The sequence below is a fragment of the Lissotriton vulgaris genome, chromosome 4_1 (genome assembly GCF_964263255.1).
Source record: "Lissotriton vulgaris chromosome 4_1, aLisVul1.2, whole genome shotgun sequence".
Classification (NCBI taxonomy): domain Eukaryota; kingdom Metazoa; phylum Chordata; class Amphibia; order Caudata; family Salamandridae; genus Lissotriton; species Lissotriton vulgaris.
This window is the reverse complement of record NC_141691.1, coordinates 316,783,118-316,807,287: the sequence shown is the minus strand read 5'-3', so window position 1 is coordinate 316,807,287 and position 24,170 is coordinate 316,783,118. Positions and strand designations below refer to the sequence as shown.

General features: G+C 47.7%; 1 protein-coding gene across 2 annotated transcripts in view; it reads left to right on the top strand.

Moving 5' to 3' along the window:
• The window catches only part of ADGRG4 (adhesion G protein-coupled receptor G4), a 1,454,718-nt gene that overhangs the window by 1,181,898 nt on the left and 248,650 nt on the right, over window positions 1-24,170 (top strand). For both annotated transcript variants that reach the window (XM_086918649.1, XM_086918650.1), the window contains exons 21-22: window positions 7,787-8,055; window positions 9,174-9,285. In XM_086918649.1, the coding sequence (XP_086774775.1) occupies window positions 7,787-8,055; window positions 9,174-9,285 (381 nt within the window). The remainder of the gene's footprint in view (window positions 1-7,786; window positions 8,056-9,173; window positions 9,286-24,170) is intronic.

The window sequence follows — 24,170 nt, the reverse complement described above, 5'->3', positions numbered from 1 at the left end:
CCTTAGTGCACTCTACTCAAAAAGCACATGAATGTTGTGAAATCAGTTCATGATGTGGGAAATTTGGGGCTAGATCTTGCTAACATTTGAGTGCTACACGTTTTTACTGTTATTGATGGTGAAAGCGGATTGTGGGGTTTTAAACTGCCATTTGCAGGCAAAATATTAGGCCTTATGATATGTGTTTAGACTACGTGGTGCTCTACACAGTTTACTGCTGATAAATTTAAATGCCACTCACAGCTTTTTTTATTGATTAATTCAAAATAACGCTGAGAGCAAAATGTTGACCCAAATGCAGATATAACTGTCACACAAAACTAGGAGTGACAATATTCCTTGACTACCGAAATGGGTGTTGATATAATGCTTGACGTTAGATATGGCTAGCATTCAGGAATTTCAGGGTAAACACTGCTTGGTGCTCACAGTCGAATACAGCTGAACACTGGTGCCTGCCAGTGGCATTTTCCCGCCAGTTGAAGACATGGATCAGCTTCTAGATGGTGCAAACATGTTTGCATGTGGCTTGTTGGGGGGGGGGTGAGGGGGTCTGAAGGTCTTGCAAATGTGTTACCACCTGTTTTCTCACTGTGTCCACTAATTTCTAAATCCCGATCAGTACACCAGAGGTAACAGACACGCCTAGAAACGCACAGAATACCAGCCTTTTTCAGATACGATCAAGGTGTGGCAGAGGAAAGCGGTTAGAATCACTTCAGGAGAAGCTTGAAAAGCAGAGTTTGACAATCAACTTAATACATTTATTTTTTAAACAATCGGACTGATTTTCATATGGTTGGGTTCAAACTGGGGTTGCATGGTGGCCATGGGAACAGTCCAGCTTGAACTGCTAGGCCAGGTCCTCCCTTGACAAGAACACAAGCAACCTAGTACCAGTTTTACCCTATTTAGGGCTCTTTAGCCAGGTATAGTTTGGTTCCAGTGGAACAATGAGGACCTGGCTTGGCAGTTCGGGCCCGAGTGTTCCCACTGGAAGAGCGCAAGACTCATTTGTATATAGCTGGGTCCAAACTGATGTGTCATGGTGTGCAGAATAACAAAGGATTGTGATGCGGCCTGTTGGACTTGGCCCTTTTTGCAGGGACATCCCTGAACTTTCTGCTTTCCTCCTGTATTTTTTTCTGACCTGTTTATGTTGGTTTTAGGACTCTAGGCACTTTACCACTGCTGATCAGTGCTAAAGTGCATATGCTCTCTCTATTGTAAATTGATGTATGGATTAGTGACTCCATGATTGGCTGGTTTGGTTTACATGTCTGACCCTAGTACAGTGCACTGTGTGTGCCCAGGGCTTGTAAATCAAATGCTGCTGGTGGGCTTGCAGCACTGGTTGTGCCACCCACAGGAGTAGCCTGTATATTGTGTCTCGGGTCTGCCATTGCAGAGCCTCTGAGCAGTCTAGTACTGCCATGTTGACTGGGCAAGTGCACCCACTTGTCAGTCCCTAAACCTTCCAGTTTCTGCATATTAGTCACCACCATGGGAGGCCCAAGGACAGGGTGCATTGTAGGTAAAAGGTAGGATATGCGCCAATGTGGGTGCGTCTCCTGATAGTGAATAACAGCCATTTTCGTTTTTCACTATTACAAGGCTACCTGATCCCCATAGGCCAGAATGGACAGGTGAATTATAACATTTTATAAACTTAACTGACTCAGGGAACAAGGTAGAAATTCGAGTTTTGTATGCCTGAACTCAGAATGATAAAATACATCTTTTAGTGAAGGTGGTTTTAACATTCTGTGTTTGAAAATACCACTTTTAGAACGTAGGTATTTACTTGCCTAACTGTCCAAGCCTGCCTTTGTTAGGTTGTGTATTCCTTGTCTGGATTTGAGTGCCAGGGGCTGGTGGATTCCAGGAGACAGGGTGAGTCAACACAGGGCTGAAAAGAGCTATCTCCATGTAGATGGGTGGGAGGAGTTGCACCTGGGACCTGAATAGGGCTGTGCCTGCCTTCCACATTGCTGGCTCCACCTCCTGTGGTGTGCCTGATGTCCCTGGCCCACACTGTCAAAGAAAAGAAGGAGTCTTGTCAACACAGTGCTCCAGGACTGCACAGAACTGGTTTGGACTGGGTACAGGACCCTCTGCCTTCAGAGAACAAAGGATTTGCTCGTATAAATATTGGGACCCAGACCCAAGAACTTTAGATCACTTTTGAGAACCAAGAAGAACCTTTGCTGAGGAGAGGAACAATAGAAACTGAGGGGGAGACTATCCCTAAGCTGAGTGCTTGGGGGATTGGCCTGCAGTGGTTGCCTGACTGCCAAAGAAAGGAGAAAGGATTTTGTGCTACTTTCAAATCAACTTGTGAAGGATCTCAAGGCTTTGAAATAGAGCTTGCCTCCTGCTGAAGTCTCAGTGACAACAGACTTCACCAACCAGCTCTCCTGCCTTCCCTTGCTGGGAAATGAAGTGCCTGTTAAGCTTGTCCTTCTGAGAGACTGCGTGTTGGCGGGCGCTGGAAGCGTGACTCAAGACGAAGAAGCGTGTCACCGCCGCAGTCGTTGTCGCATTACCGGAGAAGAGTTTTGCAGCAGACACAGTCGCATCACTGGAGAAGCATGCCGCCGCTGCCGCCATCGGATCACCCGAAGCACCTCGCATCACCGGAGAAGAGTGTCGCAGTCTCAGCAGACGCCATTGCATCACAGGAGAAGTGTGTCTCAGGGCCTTTTGCGGCTCAGAGGAATCATTGAGTCGCGGCATGGCCATCGGGCCTGCACGCATCATTGCTGTATCAAGAAGAAGGCATTTTGTTTAATTGAACCGGATCTTCATAGCATCCTGGCGCTGCTGGTCGCATCACCACGGAAGCGCAGTAAGAAACCGACGCATCACCTCCCCACGCAGAGAAGAACCAACGCATCCCCTACGCTGCAGTAGAGACCCGACGCATCACCGTTCTTACGTGTAAGGTAGCAACGCATCACCTTCCCTGCAACACTTTCGTTGTATAGTGTTACTCATCCAAAGGTACATTAAACTCAAAATGTCGACCAAGATGGATCGCACACCACTAGCCTCTCCTCCGGGTCGCCCCTTAGCACTCTGGTACATGTAGTGCATGTAGATGGACGAGTAAGAAGTAGTTCACCACAGTTGGTGCGAGTAATTACTCATTATCCCCAAGTTCTCTAGACCCGAGACATGGCCCGGGTTTCGGGACAGTTTCCCTCGTCAGCAGAGCAGTGTTTGGGGTGGATGAGAAGGCCGCCAAGTAACCGTCACAGGCCCCGATGCCTCTCCGGCGCGCAGGTGCGTCTCCAAGAGCTCGTCAGCTCAGGGCTCACGGGAGCCGTTTAGGTACAACCAAGATGGATCGCACACCACTAGCTTCTCCTCCGGGTCGGCCCTTAGCACTCTGGTACATGTAGTGCATGTAGATGGACGATTAAGAAGTAGTTCACCACAGTTGGTGCGAGTAGTTATTCATTATACCCAAGTTCTCTGGACCCGAGACATGGCCCGGGTTTCGGGACAGTTTCCCTCGTCAGCAGAGCAGTGTTTGGGGTGGATGAGAAGGCCGCCAAGTAACCGTCACAGGCCCTGATGCCTCTCCGGCGCACAGGTGCGTCTCCAAGATCTCGTCAGCTCAGGGCTCACGGGAGCCGTTTAGGTACAACCAAGATGGATCGCACACCACTAGCCTCTCCTCCGGGTCACCCCTTAGCACTCTGGTACATGTAGTGCATGTAGATGACGAGTAAGAAGTAGTTCACCACAGTTGGTGCGAGTAGTTACTCATTATCCCCAAGTTCTCTGGACCCGAGACATGGTCCGGGTTTCGGGACAGTTTCCCTCGTCAGCAGAGCAGTGTTTGGGGTGGATGAGAAGGCCGCCAAGTAACCGTAACAGGCCCTGATGCCTCTCCGGCGCGCAGATGTGTCTCCAAGAGCTCGTCAGCTCAGGGCTCACGGGAGCCGTTTAGGTACAACCAAGATGGATCGCACACCACTAGCCTCTCCTCCGGGTCGCCCCTTAGCAGTCTGGTACATGTAGTGCATGTAGATGGACGAGTAAGAAGTAGTTTACCACAGTTGGTGCGAGTAGTTACTCATTATCCCCAAGTTCTCTGGACCCGAGACATGGCCCGGGTTTCGGGACAGTTTCCCTCGTCAGCAGAGCAGTGTTTGGGGTGGATGAGAAGGCCGCCAAGTAACCGTCACAGGCCCTGATGCCTCTCCGGCGCGCAGGTGCGTCTCCAAGAGCTCGTCAGCTAAGGGCTCACGGGAACCGTTTAGGTACAACCAAGATGGATCGCACACCACTAGCCTCTCCTCCGGGTCGCCCCTTAGCACTCTGGTACATGTAGTGCATGTAGATGGACGAGTAAGAAGTAGTTCACCACAGTTGGTGCGAGTAGTTACTCATTATCCCCAAGTTCTCTGGACCCGAGACATGGCCCGGGTTTCGGGACAGTTTCCCTCGTCAGCAGAGCAGTGTTTGGGGTGGATGAGAAGGCCGCCAAGTAACCGTCACAGGCCCTGATGCCTCTCTGGCGCGCAGGTGCGTCTCCAAGAGCTCGTCAGCTCAGGGCTCACGGGAGCCGTTTAGGTACAACCAAGATGGATCGCACACCACTAGCCTCTCCTCCGGGTCGCCGCTTAGCACTCTGGTACATGTAGTGCATGTAGATGGACGAGTAAGAAGTAGTTCACACCAGTTGGAGCGACTAGTTACTCATTATCCCCAAGTTCTCTGGACCCGAGACATGGCCCGGGTTTCAGGACAGTTTCCCTCGTCAGCAGAGCAGTGTTTGGGGTGGATGAGAAGGCCGCCAAGTAACCGTCACAGGCCCTGATGCCTCTCCGCGCGCAGGTGCGTCTCCAAGAGCTCGTCAGCTCAGGGCTCACGGGAGCCGTTTAGGTACAACCAAGATGGATCGCACACCACTAGCCTCTCCTCCGTGTCGCCCCTTAGCACTCTGGTACATGTAGTGCATGTAGATGGACGAGTAAGAAGTAGTTCACCCCAGTTGGTGCGAGTAGTTACTCATTATCCCCAAGTTCTCTGGACCCGAGACATGGCCCGGGTTTCGGGACAGTTTCCCTCGTCAGCAGAGCAGTGTTTGGGGTGGATGAGAAGGCCGCCAAGTAACCGTCACAGGCCCTGATGCCTCTCCGGCACGCAGGTGCGTCTCCAAGAGCTCGTCAGCTCAGGGCTCACGGGAGCCGTTTAGGTACAACCAAGATGGATCGCACACCTCTAGCCTCTCCTCCGGGTCGCCCCTTAGCACTCTGGTACATGTAGTGCATGTAGATGGACGAGTAAGAAGTAGTTCACCACAGTTGGTGCGAGTAGTTACTCATTATCCCCAAGTTCTCTGGACCCGAGACATGGCCCGGGTTTCGGGACAGTTTCCCTCGTCAGCAGAGCAGTGTTTGGGGTGGATGAGAAGGCCGCCAAGTAACCGTCACAAACCCTGATGCCTCTCCGGCGCGCAGGTGCCTCTCCAAGAGCTCGTCAGCTCAGGGCTCACAGGAGCCATTTAGGTACAACCAAGATGGATCGCACACCACTAGCCTCTCCTCCGGGTCGCCCCTTAGCACTCTGGTACATGTAGTGCATGTAGATGGACGAGTAAGAAGTAGTTCACCACAGTTGGTGCGAGTAGTTACTCATTATCCCCAAGTTCTCTGGACCCGAGACATGGCCCGGGTTTCGGGACAGTTTCCCTCGTCAGCAGAGCAGTGTTTGGGGTGGATGAGAAGGCCGCCAAGTAACCGTCACAGGCCCTGATGCCTCTCCGGCGCGCAGGTGCGTCTCCAAGAGCTCGTCAGCTCAGGGCTCACGGGAGCCGTTTAGGTACAACCAAGATGGATCGCAGACCACTAGCTTCTCCTCCGGGTCGCCCCTTAGCACTCTGGTACATGTAGTGCATGTAGATGGACGAGTAAAAAGTAGTTCACCACAGTTGAGCGCAGATGTTCAGCCATAAACAGCAAGGCAGTCTCCGTGCTGTGGCCTGCACGGAACCCATTTTGAGTAGGGTCTAAGATGTTAGCTTCGGCAAGATGGTCAGCTAATATCCCGTTCACATGGGCGCCGGAGAGGCATCAGGGCCTGTGACGGTTACTTGGCGGCCTTCTCATCCACCCCAAACACTGCTCTGCTGACGAGGGAAACTGTCCCGAAACACGGGCCATGTCTCGGGTCCAGAGAACTTGGGGATAATGAGTAACTACTCGCATCAACTGTGGTGAACTACTTTTTACTCGTCCATCTACATGCACTACATGTACCAGAGTGCTAAGGGGCGACCAGGAGGAGAGGCTAGTGGTGTGCGATCCATCTTGGTTGAACTCAAAATGTCCCATTTTACATCTAAAGAGAACTAAGCTATTTCTACCATTTTTAAGTACAGTATTGTGGATTTTTGTTATTTGTGGTCTTGTGTTAAGTCTATATAAAAATACTTATTTTTATACTACAACTTGTGTGGTGTCCCTATGTAGTGTTGTCACTGGGTTACTGTACGTGTTTACACATGCTTTACACACTGCCTCTGAGAAAAGCCTGCTCATGCCAAGCTACCAAGGGGGTGAGCAGGGGTTTCTTTGGGAATGTATCCCCTTACCCTGACTAGACGCAAGGGTCCCTATTTGGTCAAAGGTACCCACCTCTGCCAACTAGAGACCCCCAAATCTAACAAGACCCAAGTAATTACCAGTGGCTGGGATTAATTCAAGCACTTCATCCTTCACTTTTTGTATGCTTTAGTATGTCACCCTGAGTGGGACGGGTATGCCTTGACATTGGTCCCTTGCACACTGTGTCACTGGAACTAAGCTCTACCTGGCTGTTGACCCCATAACTAGGAGGAACCTTTCCTGGGTTGGTGGTGTTTAGGGGTGTTCTGGCTTGGCTGTTCGGGTTGAACTGTTCCCACTGGAACAAGGTCAAGATTGATTTGCATATAGCTGGGTCTAAACTGAGGTAGCATGTTGTACAAAATAACAATGAACTGGGATGCTGCCATGAGTAATTAATTACCAGTGGCTAAGGTTAATTCAAGAATTCCATCCATCACTTTTCGTATGCTTTAGTGTGTCACTCTGAGTGGGTCCCGTGCACACTGTGTCACTGGAACTAAGCTGCACCCGGCTTATGAGCCCATGACAAGGAGAAACAGGTCCCAGGTTGCTTGTGTTCTGTTTTAGGGGTGACCTGGCTTGGCAGTTTGGGCTGGACTGCTCCCACTGGAGCAGGGTCAAGTTTGATTTGCACTTGGTTGGGTCCACGCAGAGGTAGCATGATGTGCACAATAACAATGGATTGGGATGCGGCCCTGAGGAATTACCAGTGGCTGAGATTCATTCAAGCATTCCATCTATCACTTTTTGTATGCTAAATTTTATGGATCAGGGTTCTGCTCCCACAAATGCAATATTTTTCCCCGTCTGGGTTTTGCACCAATGATGTTGTTGGGCTTCTTATAAATGCCTCTGTGCATTTACTTATTTTTGTGATAAGTGTTCTCTGTCAAAATTGTGTTCTATCAAATAGGAACAACAAGAAAAATTAAAAAAGGTATTGGAAGTACACCGTTTATAGCCTCTTCTGAACTCTGAGGAATATTTTGAAGCTGCTGCGGCCTTATGTTAATATTTTATACGTATAATTGTGTGATAGGTGACGCACCCACATAGATTGTCTGCATAGGAAGTTACATGATATGACCATAAATGACAAATACTACAAGTGTGTTGCTCTGAGGCATAAGCATAGAGTATCATTTTCGTCATCTCTTTTTCAGGCAACTTCGAAAGGACAACCCCTCAAAGATATTGATGAATCTATGCAGTGCACTGCTGATGCTAAACATGATGTTCCTGATCAACAACTGGGTGTCTTCTTTCAAAAACTACGAGCTGTGCATCTCAGCCGCAATCCTACTGCACTACTTCCTGCTGGTATCCTTCACCTGGATGGGGCTGGAGGCGGTACACATGTATTTCGCTCTGGTCAAGGTCTTCAATGTATATGTTCGGAACTACATACTTAAGTTCTGCATTGTAGGATGGGGTGAGTTACCTTAATGTTCTAAACATTCCTTCATTGTTAAGGTGGATTCTTCAAATGCGCACACACAATTACACACACACATAAGCACATGCGTTAATGCCCCCAAACCTTCTTGCACACATCAATATGCAAAACATTCTATTTATTTAGGTTTATCTCAAAGGGTATTTTGAAAAATACAGTGTTGCAATTTAGTGCTGAATCTATGAACATGTGTGACCAAACTATTCATCAAATTAAGATTAGGAGATTTGAGATTGCTAAAAAACATATTTAATGTCGAAGAGTTAAACGAGCGGGTTATTATTGTCATTATCTTTGTTATTTATGTTTTACTTGTTTTTCTTGGGAACTATATTTCCATCTGAACTGATTGACCGCCCCCTCCGACTCCACCCTCCCCCCGCCCCCTCAGTGTTTGCTTTGCCTTTCCACATGCACAACCAAAATCTCTCCACTTTAGGGGTGCAAACAAATCATGGCCAGACACTATTCTCTTGTCCCAACAACAGTCGACGTGTTTAAAACCTAGAAACATTTTTCGCATGTTTTCCAACATTATACATCACTCCTTAAAACGACCTGTCCTTCCCTGATGACGTTAGCGACGTTCTAACTTGTGTCACATCATTATTAATTGTGGGAAAGGAAAACAGGACTTCAAGCCTTAAACAATTTGGGACGCATTTGCTGGAAAAGCATTTGAATAGACAGTCACCTCCCACACAACGGATTTTATTTTGCAGCAACACTCAGGCAATGTGAGGTGAAATGTTTCCTCATTAAGCTTTTTTTGATCCTCAGCCCTCGTTTTTGACCCTTTTTAGTATTCTCCCTTTCAGAGTTCCCTGGCGGGGTGGACGGGTTGTAGAAGTGCGTGGCAGGGCTGACTTCTCTGAAGCACTTCCTGCGTGCAACGGTGCGTGATTGCCGCGCTCAATTCTATTACCTACCTCAGGCCGCGCGAAGCTCCTCTCTGTATAAAAGATCAGAATATCTTATCTCTGGCAGCTTTGCACTCATGAATAATGGACTCACTTACTTTGATGAATAAATTGCTAGACGTCATTGCTTCGACATTTGCATAATGCTCGCTCTTTCTTCCACTTTCGTATTAGGAGTACCGGCAATTATAGTTATTACCGTGGTTATTGTAAACAAAGATTTCTATGGCATCGAAAATGAGGTGTCGAAGGAAGTTAGCGCATCGGCTGACGACAACGTTTCATTGTAAGTGTTTTATTTTCCCTACTATGAGGTGCATTGAACTTTTCAAAATCACGAGCCTGTGAAATTGCTGTACAAAAGTATAGGACTTAAAAAAAAAAACATTTTAAATCTGAAGTATGTGATTAATTGTTTTATGGGGCTCGCCGACCGGGATATCACTAGATTACAGCGAATTGTTAAGTGGATGTTGACTATGGCCTATCTCTTTTCATGAACAATTGGTTTTCATTTCAGGATTCTTTAAAATTCAGTAGTGGGTATCTATCTGCATTGAATTATTCCCAGCCCTGTCTGAATTGTGCCTTGCTGCCTGGAATGACCGCTTGATGTTAGGCCAGAGGTGAATGTAGCCCCAGCCCTGCCAGGGGTTGGAATGCTAAGATGTAGGGACCTCCCGGAGGCAGCTCCTGGGGGTGGCACATTCTGTAGTTCAAGCAGTCATGCCAAAGTACATGTCATAAGCAATGTAATCTGTGTTGTTTTTTATGATGCCACCAGTACTGTCATGGCACTCGAGGGTAGAGGGGATAGGTATAGTTACCACAGTGTGACATAGAGACTTTCAGTGGCTTAACGAATTTGAGCTACGAGCATAACTTAATTTTTACCAGTCCCCCCCCCCCCCCGGCCCACAGTGGATTTCAATAATTTTTTAATGAGAGGTGGCTACATAATAAGGATTAGCATACTACGCTTTTCTTGTTACAAAATACTTTTCATAGTCACCATTTCCCCACCTGATTGTTGATATATTTGCCTCTATCATTTTAGCAAGCTTCAGCAAAGTTTAACTATATCTTCTGGCTGCAAAAAGAAATAACATGGTAACCCATTGTTATTGTCTTGCTGTGGCTCTTTATCCCAGTGAGTGCTGTTGCTTATGATCTTGGATTTATATTGGAGACCCACTGCCTCACTGATCCAGGCTCACCATTGAAGTTTTCAGTTCTTTCAGATTACTCCTGAGTGTTTACCTGAATGAGTGGTCCTGTTTGTGCTCTTCATTATTTGTTGGGCAGTCATTGGCTGACAGTGCCATTCCTGCCTTCAGAGAAATAATTTTCCAACCAGTAGCCCTTATTGTGTATCTGACTCAAGTGTCTATGTTCTTGGATATGTGCTTGGATCACACTATTTGACTGTTCCTCTTCCTCCTTTATTATCCTCAAAACTCTGTGATTCATTCAGTCCCTCGCTGTACTTTTGTGTACTTTTGCTGCAGTTGAAGTGCTCCCTTAAATTCGTGGCCCTGAGTGTGGATATGCATGATTAGTGTGTGTGCATACACCTGGACCCTTAATAGACACCCACTGGCTTGCACTACTTGTGATGCCATTAGAGGGCTCTCCAAACTTCCTGATTGTGGTCCTGAGTGCTGACATGGGGATGGATTAGACCACACAAACCTGTTAACTTGGACCTGTTTTGATTACCCCAAGCTGGCCTCACTCCACTGTTGCTGGCATAGGAGAGCTCCCCCAGCTCCCTGATTGTGGCCTTGAGTGCAGATATGTGGTGTGCCCATAAACCCGGGTCTGCATTGGACACACTCCACCTCAATTTACTTTTGCTGCTGTTGGACAACTCCCGCAGCTCCCTGATTATGGCACACTGTACTGATACACGTGAGTGGAGATTGTGATTACACCTTTACCTGCTTGGACCCCTATGTCTCAATCTACTTTTGCTGCTGTCAGAATGCTCTCCGAGCTCCTTGACTGTAGCTCTGAGCTCTGATATGGGTGATTTGGGAATGTGTGTAAACCTAGGACTGTGTTGGACACACTCCACCTCACTGTATATTTGCTGCCTTCCTTACTGTACATTTGCTGCTCACCAACTCCCTGATTGGGGTCTGAGCGCTGACTGGGGGAGTGTGGTGTGTGCACATTAGGAATGAGCTGAACTTGCTGAGTTTCGCCTTGCGGAATTCCACAGTTACATAAAACCTTCATAAGATTCTGCCGAGTTCAACGAGCTGGTGCAATCAGCACGTTGCAAAGGTTTGAGCTTGTTCGGTACTGCAAAATCAACATGAATGGCACCACGCAGTGTGCCAGAGGGTGCTGCTTCTTTGCTGCCCCAGATTTTCTACCCGTGCAACAGCTTTCTTAGTGCAAAGGATCTGCCCATGACTGCCCCCGTTGAGAAAATCTCATCAGGTGCCGTCCTAGCAGTCCAAAATTGCACTAGGAGATGTAACATGAATTGCTACAGCTACTCATGAGTGTCCCGGCGCGATGCCTAGCAGGGTGTGGAAAGTGAAATTCAAGAAAATAGATGTGTTTTCAGTTTCCTCTTAAAGGCCACAGGGTCCTGGATAGTACGCAGGGCAAGAGGAAGGGCATTCCAGGCAACAGAAGCCTTCACCGCAAAGGAGCTGCCCCCTAGTCTCTGAAACTTGAAAAGAGGAACCTGTGCAAAGCATAGCGACGAAGGTCTCAGGGATTGCTCAGGAACATAGAAGGAAAAATACCTCTGCAGGTAAAGAGGACCACAACCGTGAAGAGCACGGTGGGCCAAAGCGAATGATCTAAATTTAACTTTATCCACCATGGGGAGCCAGTGGAGAGAACGCAGTTGATGACAAACACTAGAAAAAATGGTAACCAGTCAAGCACCCAAGGGGCACAGCAATAGGGGGAAAGTATCAGCAAACAATATCACTAGTGGTGCTCAAGGAAGAAATTAGGTCGGTCACCACAACCCCAAGGTAAATCCACAGCTGTGGATCAACAGATAATTGAGAAAATTGTCCTCCGAGCACTCTGTTCTTGTAATAGACAGTATTTCTCGTTCCTTCTTCGTCAAGATTCAAGCAGTACAGCAAAATGTTGTCATCCAATCTCTTTTATTAGTAATCCACTTTTCAATCCAATGCATACAGTTCCAATTCAAAGAATAAAGCAGCCAACACGTGTTTCATCTTGCTCTTATTTGGCAATCGACTTCTTCAGGGCTGAAACCCAAATGATAATAATATAAGAATAACCACACACTACAGTAATACATCTTTATGCAATTCCATATTCACATCTGTTACTGAGGGAATTACAAAAGATAAACAACCTCAAACCAAACTAGTGTTAAAGGAATAGAGGGAAAGAACCAAGTCACCAGAAAAGAGTGACCCAAAGTACGTGTCATCACAAAATTAGTCACAAATGTACAAGTCCCACAAATGTACTCCTACCAACCTTATCTGTTATCCTTCCAACTCCACAATGTTAACTCGCATTGCTAGGAAAGTCCAACTCAAAATATAGGTCATTCACAAAAATGGCTGGACAGGACACCCGTAATTCGTCTCGCTGTCAATCTGAAAGTAAAATAATATTGAAGCACCCACTTTACATTTCTCTGACGGTCAAACATCCAATTCTCTCGTCACACTCTGCTCACCTTTATAGTAAAACACCTCCAACTTATATGTTATCAGTAACCCAAGTCACACTCCTGGACACGCCACTGGTAATTCGTCTCTCTGTCAATCTGAAAATAAAATAATATTCAAGTACCTACTTTACATCTTCCTGACGGTCACCCATCCAGTTCTCTCGTCACATTCTGCTCACCTTTATAGTAAAACACCGTATTCCTCACGTTATTAAGCCGTCAATCAAATCCCAATACGATCACGAGTCTGTGATCAATAAGCATCAAAAATCACAAATTAATGTCTGTTAAAGATAAATAATGGTACAACCGCCTCCCACAGAAACCACAAACTCACCGCAGTCTCTCTGTTATTGTCTCGTGCGTATCCCCACCGGCGTGACATGCCAGCGCCATCTTAGAATGGCTATTTATGTATTTTCCTGTAAGCACTGTGTTAGCCTAGTTCCGGTTCACATAAGAACCGCATTGTATATGTCCTCTCCCATCCTCACTGTATTCCACCTATTCTTTAAACACAGTCCTTAATCAATTCAATAAATTCTCCCACAACCATTGCATTTCAATATACATACACTTCTCTCGTAGTTCGCGATAACATGTTATGATCCCCAAAACTGCTCTCGTCCGGTAGTTCATCTATCCTAACTACCACAAGTAAGCCTACTCACGAGTTCATGGAGATTGCTGATTATTAGCGCGTCTTATATTAAAAATGTTACTTATAATTTTGTACCTCTAGGTCATAACAAAAAAAGTGTCGCTGCTGTATAATACACTATTATAGTCCGGTCCTCAGTATATATCCGTGAATTACACGTAACTACAAATTCACCATTCTTTTACTACATCTTTAATTAACTAGTATAAATACCTAAAATAAGCTAAACCTGTAAATCAAAATTAGGGCGAGCGCTTCCATAGCTGTACTTGCTTAGTCAGTCTCATGAGCCTTTCTTAATTGGCTAATCATATCCAAAAGGAGTCCTGATAGTCATGTCTACGTAGAAAGCATTTATTGAAATGTCACACTCCAGAAAGGGAAGGTGAAAAGAAGCAATAGAAAGGGAAAGAAACGAGGATGGCACCACACAATTGTAAGCAGTACAAAAATAATTGGTAACAATTCCCCACTAAAACACAGTCACTTCTGTATTCATCTTCTATCATGTGCTAAAACAAAAATCACTTGAGCATAATACATCTATACAAAGCGTACATGTTTATATCACATAGACGATAGCTTACTAATATGTAATCGATCTTATTGTATGATTCCCTGTATTATTATAACTGAAAGAAGTCACCTTGTTCATCGCCCATCTACAGGCGCTACATCTTCCACACTTGTAAAAGCCTTTCAGTTTATTCGTCAACCATTGAAGTCGCCCAGGTTTGTTGGGGTAACTGGGGCTAACCCGATTGGCCAATGTCACCCCTCTCCTAAATGTCAAACTTGGCTTCTCTGTTAGATAAGGCAATAGATCACTGTCTGTCCTAAGTAAGTACCAATGTTTTCTCAGGATTGAATAAAGTTTCCCATCTCTGTACTATAATTAGTAATTAGTAATTAGGCGTACAGTCTCATTCTCTTGTCGCATGACACTAGGGGTCCTAATTTCCAGAGTTTTTGATCTCTTAAGGCTCCTAGCTCTGGTAACCGCCTTATGTATTATTGCCTTGTCATAAACCCTCATCAGAAATCTGTGTGACATATCTGTAAGTTTTTTTTCAAAATCATGCTCATTTGTTCAATTCCTCCTGGCACGCACCATCTCACCATATGGTATGGCCCTAATTTGAGTACTAGGATGGCAACTCTTCGCATGTAGTAATGCGTTACAACTCGTCACTTTTCTATACATCCTGCTGCAAAGTATGCCATCGTCAACAAAAAGCTCGATGTCAAGAAATGTAATATGATTTCTGTCAAAATGCGTCATAAATCTCAAATTCAAGTCGTTCTCATTCAAGTAATCAAAGAAACCTTTCAATTCTTCTACAGAGGCCGTCCAAATTAGCAAGCAGTCGTCTATGAAACGACCCCAGTAATGAATAAAATCAATCCATTTACGCCCCCTGTGGCCCCAGATCCACTCCGCCTCAAACCATCCCATGACCAGGTTATCAAAAGACGGAGCAAATCTGGAGCCCATTGCTATACCATTTACCATTAAATAAAAAAAAATTGTTCTGCAATACAATTTCTGTCATCCTGAGAATCATCTGTGTATGTTCATAATACTCTGCTGGTCTCCTGCTTAAAAATTAATCAACTGCCTGTACAACCCAATCTATGATCAATGTTGGAGTACAATGACACCACGTCTAACGTCACCATAATCATTCTACTCTCCCAACTGATATCACTCATGATATTAAGAACATGCTTTGTATCTTCAATAAAAGATGGTAAGTTTTGCACATATATCCTCAAAAACGTATCTATGAATTGAGATAACCTCTCTGTCGGGCCACCTATGCCCGAAATCATTGGTCTCCCTGGTGGTTTTTCTCTACACTTGTGCACCTTAGGTTGGGTATACATACAAGGAGCCCTGGGATTAACCACTATTGATCCAGTAGGGACTGTTCGTACCAAATCTTAAGTTGTTCATTGATCTCCATGGTCAATGTTCCAAGAGGGTTAAACAAGAGTTTTTCATAGTACATTTCATTATTAAGTTGTGAGTACACGTCAACATTATATGCTTCGGTATCCATAATCACAATGTTACCCCTTAATCCGCCATATGTATAGTGACATTACTGTTATTCTCGAGTTCCTTCAAGGCTGCTCTTTCACCCTTAGTCAAATTGTCTCCTCGCATCCTCATAGTATTTTTACAAGATTTCTCAATCATCCTATCCAAGTGATAATTGACCGATCTATAGAATACATCTAAAATGTTACCTGTGGCAAGTTGTAGTTTCCACTTGGACTTCACACGTAACCCATTACCCTCCCTCTGGAAGCAATCGACCTCAAATTCATCAAGTAATTTAGCAATGGTTACCGGATCATTTTCTTTCTCTGTCAGTGACATCAATAATTGTGTATCTTTAATCGCTTAAATAGTTAATTCACTTACATCTTTTATTTTGGATTGTCAAACCTTCTCAGGTGCATTCACAAAAAACTTTTTCAGTTTCAATCGTCTTACAAACTTATATAAATCAATCTTGGTCATATACCAATCTGCTTTTGCCATAGGGCAAAATCCCAATCCCTTCTTGAGGGTAATCATCGTTTCAGATAATTCCATAGATGACAGATTTATAATCTCAATCTCATTTGTAATCAAATCACTTGTATTTGTCACTTTTTCCAAGATATGGTCCTCATCCCTGGTCTTTCTCCTTGTTCTGCCACTTCCTCTCTTCCCTCTCCTTGTCTTTTTGCAACCAAATCTCGATTCCTGCTCCCTGTATCCCGATTCCCAATCCTCAACCTCCTCACCTCCTGTAAAAAATGATTCCCCAAATTAGAGGCAGCAGCTGGTTCAACCAAATCGTCACCCTCACTACTAGACAAATTGCTTGAGGAAGCATCTACATCACTACTAATAGGGGTTATATTCTTTTGTTTTAATCCCACATCCTTAGTTATTAAATAATCAAACTGTTTAGCAAATGTGTAAACACGGCCTGATCGATAATCATTCTCATCCCGTTTAAGATTTCTCGCCTTCCTCTTCTTGATTTCGTCCTGTAATTTATTAAGCTTCTCATCCAAAATAATGTAATTTTTTCAAAAATTTAGTAATCTTTGTCTCCGCATTTTCAATCAAGATGTTTATTAGGTTCCTCGAACTATCATTTAATTCCTTCTCCCATGTAATATACAAGTCAGGTTCTAAGTCCTCGTACGTAGGTATGATCTAAGATCTTAAACCACGTTGAATCCTATTAAGAGCAAGATACTGTTTTAATGTCGCAGCATCCCACCGTTTGTTAAGCTGTCAGTTAAGCTCAGTCCTTTTAAGTGATTCCAGTTTGACAAACTTGGCTTTAAGACCCTCTTTCTTGACAGTCTGAATATTACCAAGAGCTGCACTAATTGAGCCTCCTGCCACACAAACACTGTTCCTAGCCGAAATGCCCAATTGGAGTCTGGCTGCCATATTTTGAACCATCTGTAACTTCTTCAACAGGTACCCCGGGATGTCAGCATAAAGGGCATTGGCATAATCCAGCTGTGACAGAATCAGTGCACAAGTGACCTTTTTCCTAGCCGCCTGAGGTAAAAGGGGGAAAAAGAGTTTTAAGCAGGCCAAAACAACAACCAGTCTGCTTCTTAATGTGTGTCGAAAAAGAGAGACTCTCATCAAACCATACCCCCAGATTTTTAGCTGGCTTTCCTGATGAGGTAGGCAAGGGGAACTCAAGAGGCCAGAGCTACTCTCTAAAATTAGTGTGGAATTTACCAAATAGCAAGATCTCTGACTTCTCTTCATTGCACTTAAGCTGCTTCTCCGCCAGACATTTGAAAATATAGTATATTCCATGTTGAACCAATAGTACAGAGTCCGCATCTTTGTCCCAGGTAAAAAGCAGCTGGGTGTTGTCAGCATAAGCCAACACCTTGGTCCCCAACTCCTCTGCCAAATATATCAGAGGAGTGACATAGATATTAAAAAGTAGATGGCTAAGGGAGGATCCCTGGGGAACTCCCATTGTCACTGACTATGGGGAGGAGGAGGACGGTGGGACCAAAATCTGCTCAACCCGCCCCTTCAAAAAACTCCTGAGCCAGCGCTAAACGGCACCCAACAGACCGATGCCAGGAGAAGTGAGTGCGGGACTGTATCGAATGCCGCCGAGATCCCGCCGGCATCCAGACACTAATGGATGGCCTCAGACACCTCAACCAGCACTGATTCTTCCTGTGAGACACCCATAACACTGATTAGGCTGGATGCAGGAGCGCCTCCCTTTCCACAATATCCGTGAGCTGTTTATGAACCACCTTCTCACTCATGTTAGCCAAAGCAGGAAGGAGGGACATAGGCCGGTAGTTACCTGGAAAGAGTGGGTCCAAAGGCGGATTTTTTAGAAGTAGCAAGATCTTAGCCTGCTTCCGAGCCTGTGGTACAACCGCTTTTTGGAGAGACATGTTAATGATGGTATTCACCGCCTGGACCTCGTCCTGAACGGCCGCTCCCCCACGCTCCCTGACTCCTGCTAACTGCAGCGCCCAGAGCCCACAGCTGAAGCTGATCTCGAAGCGTGACTCACCTGCATTGCTAACTCGTGATTGGTATCGTAGCTCCGCTTCAGGAATTGCGCACTGAGCATTTTAAACTAATCAGTCTGCAGCGATTTGTAACTGTGTATTGTTGCCTGTGTTAACGCTCTGTGACCGCAGCATTATTAAACTGTTAGCGCTATCACCTGGTGCCCTTAGAGAGCGTGCTGCTGAATCTGGCTGTGCTTGATAGAATTGCTGGTATTGTTTTCTAAGTTTCGTTTTTGGCTCCACCACCATCTTGTGTGTTGTGCTTTCCCCTGACACGCCTCCCCGAGACCGCCTCCCAGCTGCCCCTCCCACCCACGAACAGAGGGTTTCCTTCCTCCCAAGCCAGATTGTGACCGCCTGGACCTCGTCCTGAACGGCCGCTCCCCCACGCTCCCTCACGCTCCCTGACTCCTGCTAACTGCAGCGCCCAGAGCCCACAGCTGAAGCTGATCTCGAAGCGTGACTCACCTGCATTGCTAACTCGTGATTGGTATCGTAGCTCCGCTTCAGGAATTGCGCGCTGAGCATTTTAAACTAATCAGTCTGCAGCGATTTGTAACTGTGTATTGTTGCCTGTGTTAACGCTCTGTGACCGCAGTATTATTAAACTGTTAGCGCTATCACCTGGTGCCCTTAGAGAGCGCGCTGCTGAATCTGGCTGTGCTTGATAGAATTGCTGGTATTGTTTTCTAAGTTTCGTTTTTGGCTCCACCACCATCTTGTGTGTTGTGCTTTCCCCTGGCACGCCTCCCAGAGACCGCCTCCCAGCTGCCCCTCCCACCCACGAACAGAGGGTTTCCTTCCTCCCAAGCCAGATTGTGACCGCCTGGACCTCGTCCTGAACGGCCGCTCCCCCACGCTCCCTCACGCTCCCTGACTCCTGCTAACTGCAGCGCCCAGAGCCCACAGCTGAAGCTAATCTCGAAGCGTGACTCACCTGCATTGCTAACTCATGATTGGTATCGTAGCTCCGCTTCAGGAATTGCGCGCTGAGCATTTTAAACTAATCAGTCTGCAGCGATTTGTAACTGTGTATTGTTGCCTGTGTTAACGCTCTGTGACCGCAGCATTATTAAACTGTTAGCGCTATCACCTGGTGCCCTTAGAGAGCGCGCTGCTGAATCTGGCTGTGCTTGATAGAATTGCTGGTATTGTTTTCTAAGTTTCGTTTTTGGCTCCACCACCATCTTGTGTGTTGTGCTTTCCCCTGACACGCCTCCCCGAGACCGCCTCCCAGCTGCCCCTCCCACCCACGAACAGAGGGTTTCCTTCCTCCCAAGCCAGATTGTGACCGCCTGGACCTCGTCCTGAACGGCCGCTCCCCCACGCTCCCTCACGCTCCCTGACTCCTGCTAACTGCAGCACCCAGAGCCCACAGCTGAAGCTGATCTCGAAGCGTGACTCACCTGCATTGCTAACTCGTGATTGGTATCGTAGCTCCGCTTCAGGAATTGCGCGCTGAGCATTTTAAACTAATCAGTCTGCAGCGATTTGTAACTGTGTATTGTTGCCTGTGTTAACACTCTGTGACCGCAGCATTATTAAACTGTTAGCGCTATCACCTGGTGCCCTTAGAGAGCGCGCTGCTGAATCTGGCTGTGCTTGATAGAATTGCTGGTATTGTTTTCTAAGTTTCGTTTTTGGCTCCACCACCATCTTGTGTGTTGTGCTTTCCCCTAACACGCCTCCCCGAGACCGCCTCCCAGCTGCCCCTCCCACGCTCCGCCCCCCTCCACTCCCCATTTATGTCAGATGTCCACACGCGCAGCGTCCACGCGCTGCGGCCGCGCCGAAGGTGCGCCAAAGGTAAGCCCGCCTACGCCCGTCCGCGCCTGGACCGCGCCCAGCGCCAGAGCCCCTGGTCCTCGTAATGTCCACCCCCCCCGCATTTCTTACGATGCCACCACCCTCCTAGCCCTCAACTCTGGCCGTTCCCTCAACTGCGTCCAAGCCGCTCCTGGACACACCCATGGTCCCTTTTCATGCAACTCCTGCAAGTTCGACGGCACCAAGAACAACTCCTCATCTACGATCACACAACAGATATCCGACCCCAACCTTCTAAAATGCATCCTGCTCAACACCCGATCGGTCCACAGGCACGCCATTGACCTCTGGAATCTACTAGACACAATCTCTCCGGACGTCGCCTTCCTAACAGAAACATGGATGAATGCCTCTTCAGCCCCAGACATCACCATTGCCATCCCGGAAGGCTATAAGATCATTCGCAAGGACCGTACCGGCCACACAGGAGGAGGTATCGCTATCGTCCACAAGAAATCCATCCGCATCTCAACCAGCTCGGACGTCAACCTCGCCAACTCTGAACACCTTCACTTCCAGATCCACATCAACCCCAAAACCACACTCAGAGGCACCCTCCTTTACAGGCCACCAGGACCCCGCGCACAGTTTAGTGAAGACATCACGGACTTCATCACTCCACACGCGCTCCCCTCAGAGGATTACATCCTTTTGGGAGACCTCAACTTTCACCTTGAAAAGAACAACGACCGCAACACCACCACCCTTTTGGAGAACCTCGCCAACCTCGGACTTAAACAACTTGTCACCACCTCCACCCACATCGCAGGTCACACACTCGACCCTATCTTCACCTCCAGCAAACATGTCTCCTTCAGCCACACAACAGCTCTCCTTTGGACTGACCACAGCTGCGTTCACTTCACCTACAACAAGCCCACCTCCAACAACCACCCCCAACCCACTCTGCAAAGAAACTGGAACAAAATTACCATCGACCAAATCTCCTCATCGCTTCTTCAAAACCCCCCAGCCCACTCCTCAAACCCAGACCAAGCAGCCACTAACCTCACCCAATGGTTATCCAACACCGCCGACATCTTAGCACCACAGAAAAAACAACAAATCAAACTAGGCAGCAAGAAGGCCTCCTGGTTCAACGATGATCTTAAGAAATCCAAGAAACTCTGCCGCTCCCTTGAGAAGACCTGGAAAAAAGAGCCAACCACCAGCACCAAGGACGCCTTCAAAAACGCCACCCGCATACACCACCAACTGATCCGGACTGCCAAGAGAGCCGCTTTCAAGGACCGACTAGATAACAACGCCCACAACAGCAAGGAATTATTCAGCATCATCAAGGAATTTACCAACCCCTCGGCCAACTCCAACGACATCACCCCCTCTCAAACCCTCTGCGACTCCCTAGCCTCATTCTTCCACAACAAAATTGCAGACATCCACAACAGCTTCGACAACCGACCCGAAAACCAACCCACCCAACCCCCTGCAGGACCCCCACACCCCATGAACATCCTCAATGACTGGAAGCCAATCTCCACTGAGGACACCATCCGTCTGATGAACTCTATCCACTCAGGATCCCCCACAGACCCATGCCCTCACCACATCTTTAACAAAGCAGACTCCATCATAGCACCGCACCTCCGAGACGTCATCAACTGCTCCCTCAACTCCGCAACCTTCCCGGAAAGGTGGAAACATCCCGAACTCAGCGCCCTCCTGAAGAAACCCACAGCTGACCCCACCGAACTCAAAAACTACCGCCCTATCTCACTCCTTCCATTCCCGGCCAAAGTCATCGAGAAAGCGGTCAACAACCAGCTCGCCGCATTCCTCGAAACCAACAAATCCCTCGACTCCTCACAATCCGGCTTCCGAGCCAAGCACAGCACGGAAACCGCCCTCATCGCAGCAACAGACGACATTCGAACTCTACTGGATAATGGAGACACAGTCGCCCTCATCCTCCTCGACCTCTCCGCAGCCTTCTACACGGTCTGTCATAGCACCCTTTTACAGCGCCTCAGAAACGTCGGAATCCATGGAAAAGCACTGGAATGGATCACCTCGTTCCTCACCGGAAGAACCCAGAGAGTCCGCCTCCCACCATTCAAGTCAGAGGCCACTGAAGTCATCTGCGGCGTACCCCAAGGGTCCTCACTCAGCCCCACCCTCTTCAACGTATACATGAGCCCCCACTCGGCCATCGCACGCCAACACAACCTCAACATCATCTCCTACGCCAACGCCACTCAACTGATCCTATCACTCACCAAAGACCCGAACACGGCCAAAACCAACCTGCATGAAGGAATGAAAGAAGTAGCCGAATGGATGAAGCACAGCCGTCTAAAACTGAACTCAGAAAAAACAGAAGTCCTCCTCCTAGGCACCTCCCCCTCCGCCTGGGATGACTCTTGGTGGCAGAGGCCCTTGGAACAGCACCTATCCCGACGGACCACGCACGCAACCTGGGCGTCATCCTGGACTCCTCACTCTCGATGAACAGACAAGTCAACGCCGTTTCTTCATCTTGCTTCAACATTCTTCGCATGCTCAAGAAAACATTCCGCTGGATCCCCACCGAAACTAGAAAAACAGTCACTCACGCTCTGGTCACGAGCCGACTGGACTACGGAAACACCCTCTACGCCGGTACCACCGCAAAAATTCAGAAAAATCTCCAACGCATCCAGAACGCTTCAGCCAGGCTCATATTAGACATACCGCGTAAAGAACACATCTCTGGCCACCTGAAAAACCTCCACTGGCTCCCCGTCAACAAGAGGATTACTTTCCGGCTCCTAACCCACGCACACAAAGCACTCTACGAAATCGGACCCGAATGCCTCAACACACGACTGTCCTTCTACACCCCCTCCTGCCAGCTACGATCCTCCAACCAAGCCCTTGCCACTGTACCTCGCATCAACAAAACCACCATGGGAGGTAGATCCTTCTCCTACCTGGCAGCTAAAACCTGGAACTCACTTCCCGCTCATCTTCGCCTTACTCAGAACCACCTAGCATTCAGAAAGCAACTTAAAACGTGGATATTTGACAAGTAATTCCCCTCCCTTCTTCAAGCGCCTTGAGACCCTCTGGGTATGTAGCACGCTATACAAATTTATTGACTTGACTTGACTTGACTTGACTTCTGTGTTTGCACCCACTGCCACCGCTGCCAGTAGCCTAGCAGTACAGGGGTCTGGGGGCGAACCAGACTTAGACCCTTGAAAATTCTAAGGGATTCCAGTGGGCTGACTGGCCTAAATACAGACAGAGAATGAGCAGGGTCAGCAGATTGACACTCCAAAGATGCCTCAATTCTGATGTCAAAAGGAGTGAATGCCCCCTGAATAGTCCGGATCTTATCCCTAAAGCAGAAAGAGAGAGTGATATACCAGGTAGGTGAAGATGACTACACACTAGCTTGGGCCAGAAGGGACGTGAAGCTCTGAACCATAGCAAAGATTTCTTTAGAATTGTTACTGGCTGATTCAATACAGGCTGAGTAAAATTGCCCTTTAGCCAGCGTAATGCTGCACAGTATAGTTTTTGCTTATCCCTGAGCTTCCGCTTGTCTGCCGGGCATATATTATCCCCAGGACCCAATCCCCCAGGGGCTCACCACTAAATCTTGGGTGCCTTGGTCCCACCCAGGGCACCCAGTGTCTTGTTGTTGGATCCCCAATGCCCTTACGATTGCTGCTAACTCCACACCTCCAGTGGGAGCCAGCATTGCTCCTGTACCCAGGGAGCAGCAACAAATGCTGCTACTTGTGTGTAGGAGCAATGGTTTTATCTGTTTCCCTGCCTGCTTGACAGTGGGCAGAGAAGCAGGTGAAAACTCCACTCCCAGTGGGTTTTCCTGCTCCAGTAAGCTGGAAGCGGACTTACTGCTTGCTCTCCCTTGGCAGGAGCGTTAACCCCTTGCGTGATCGTGACGGAACCATTCCATCACGAGCCACGGTGGGGCTGTGCTGGTGACGGATTGGTTCCGTCACAGCCCGGCCACCGCGCCAGCGCGGCGCATTCTATTGAGGGGGCGGGGCAGTGACAGAACCATTCCGTCACAAGCACAGCGCCACCGAGGCTCGTGACGGAGTGGTTCCGTCACGAGCATGGCGGCGCCGCACGGCCCCACCTCCCCGCTAGCGCCGCGGTGGAATTACCGCCGCGGCCAAGGGGTTAAATTGCGACTGCTAAGTGAGAGCAAACAGAGGTTTACCAGCCCACCCTAGTGAGGGCAGGGAAATCCTATGTACTGGGGTGGGCACCCCGGGACATAGCAGGAGCCCAGCACTGGTGGTTGGGGTCCCCAGGGCCAATACTAGATCCGGCAGGAGGGGCCGTGTGACCCCCTCCCTTTGCTTGGTACTACCAGGCACTGGTGGAAACAGCCTAGGGAACAGGGCTGGGAAGCCCCCACCCACTAATTGTATATGGCCGGGCCCCA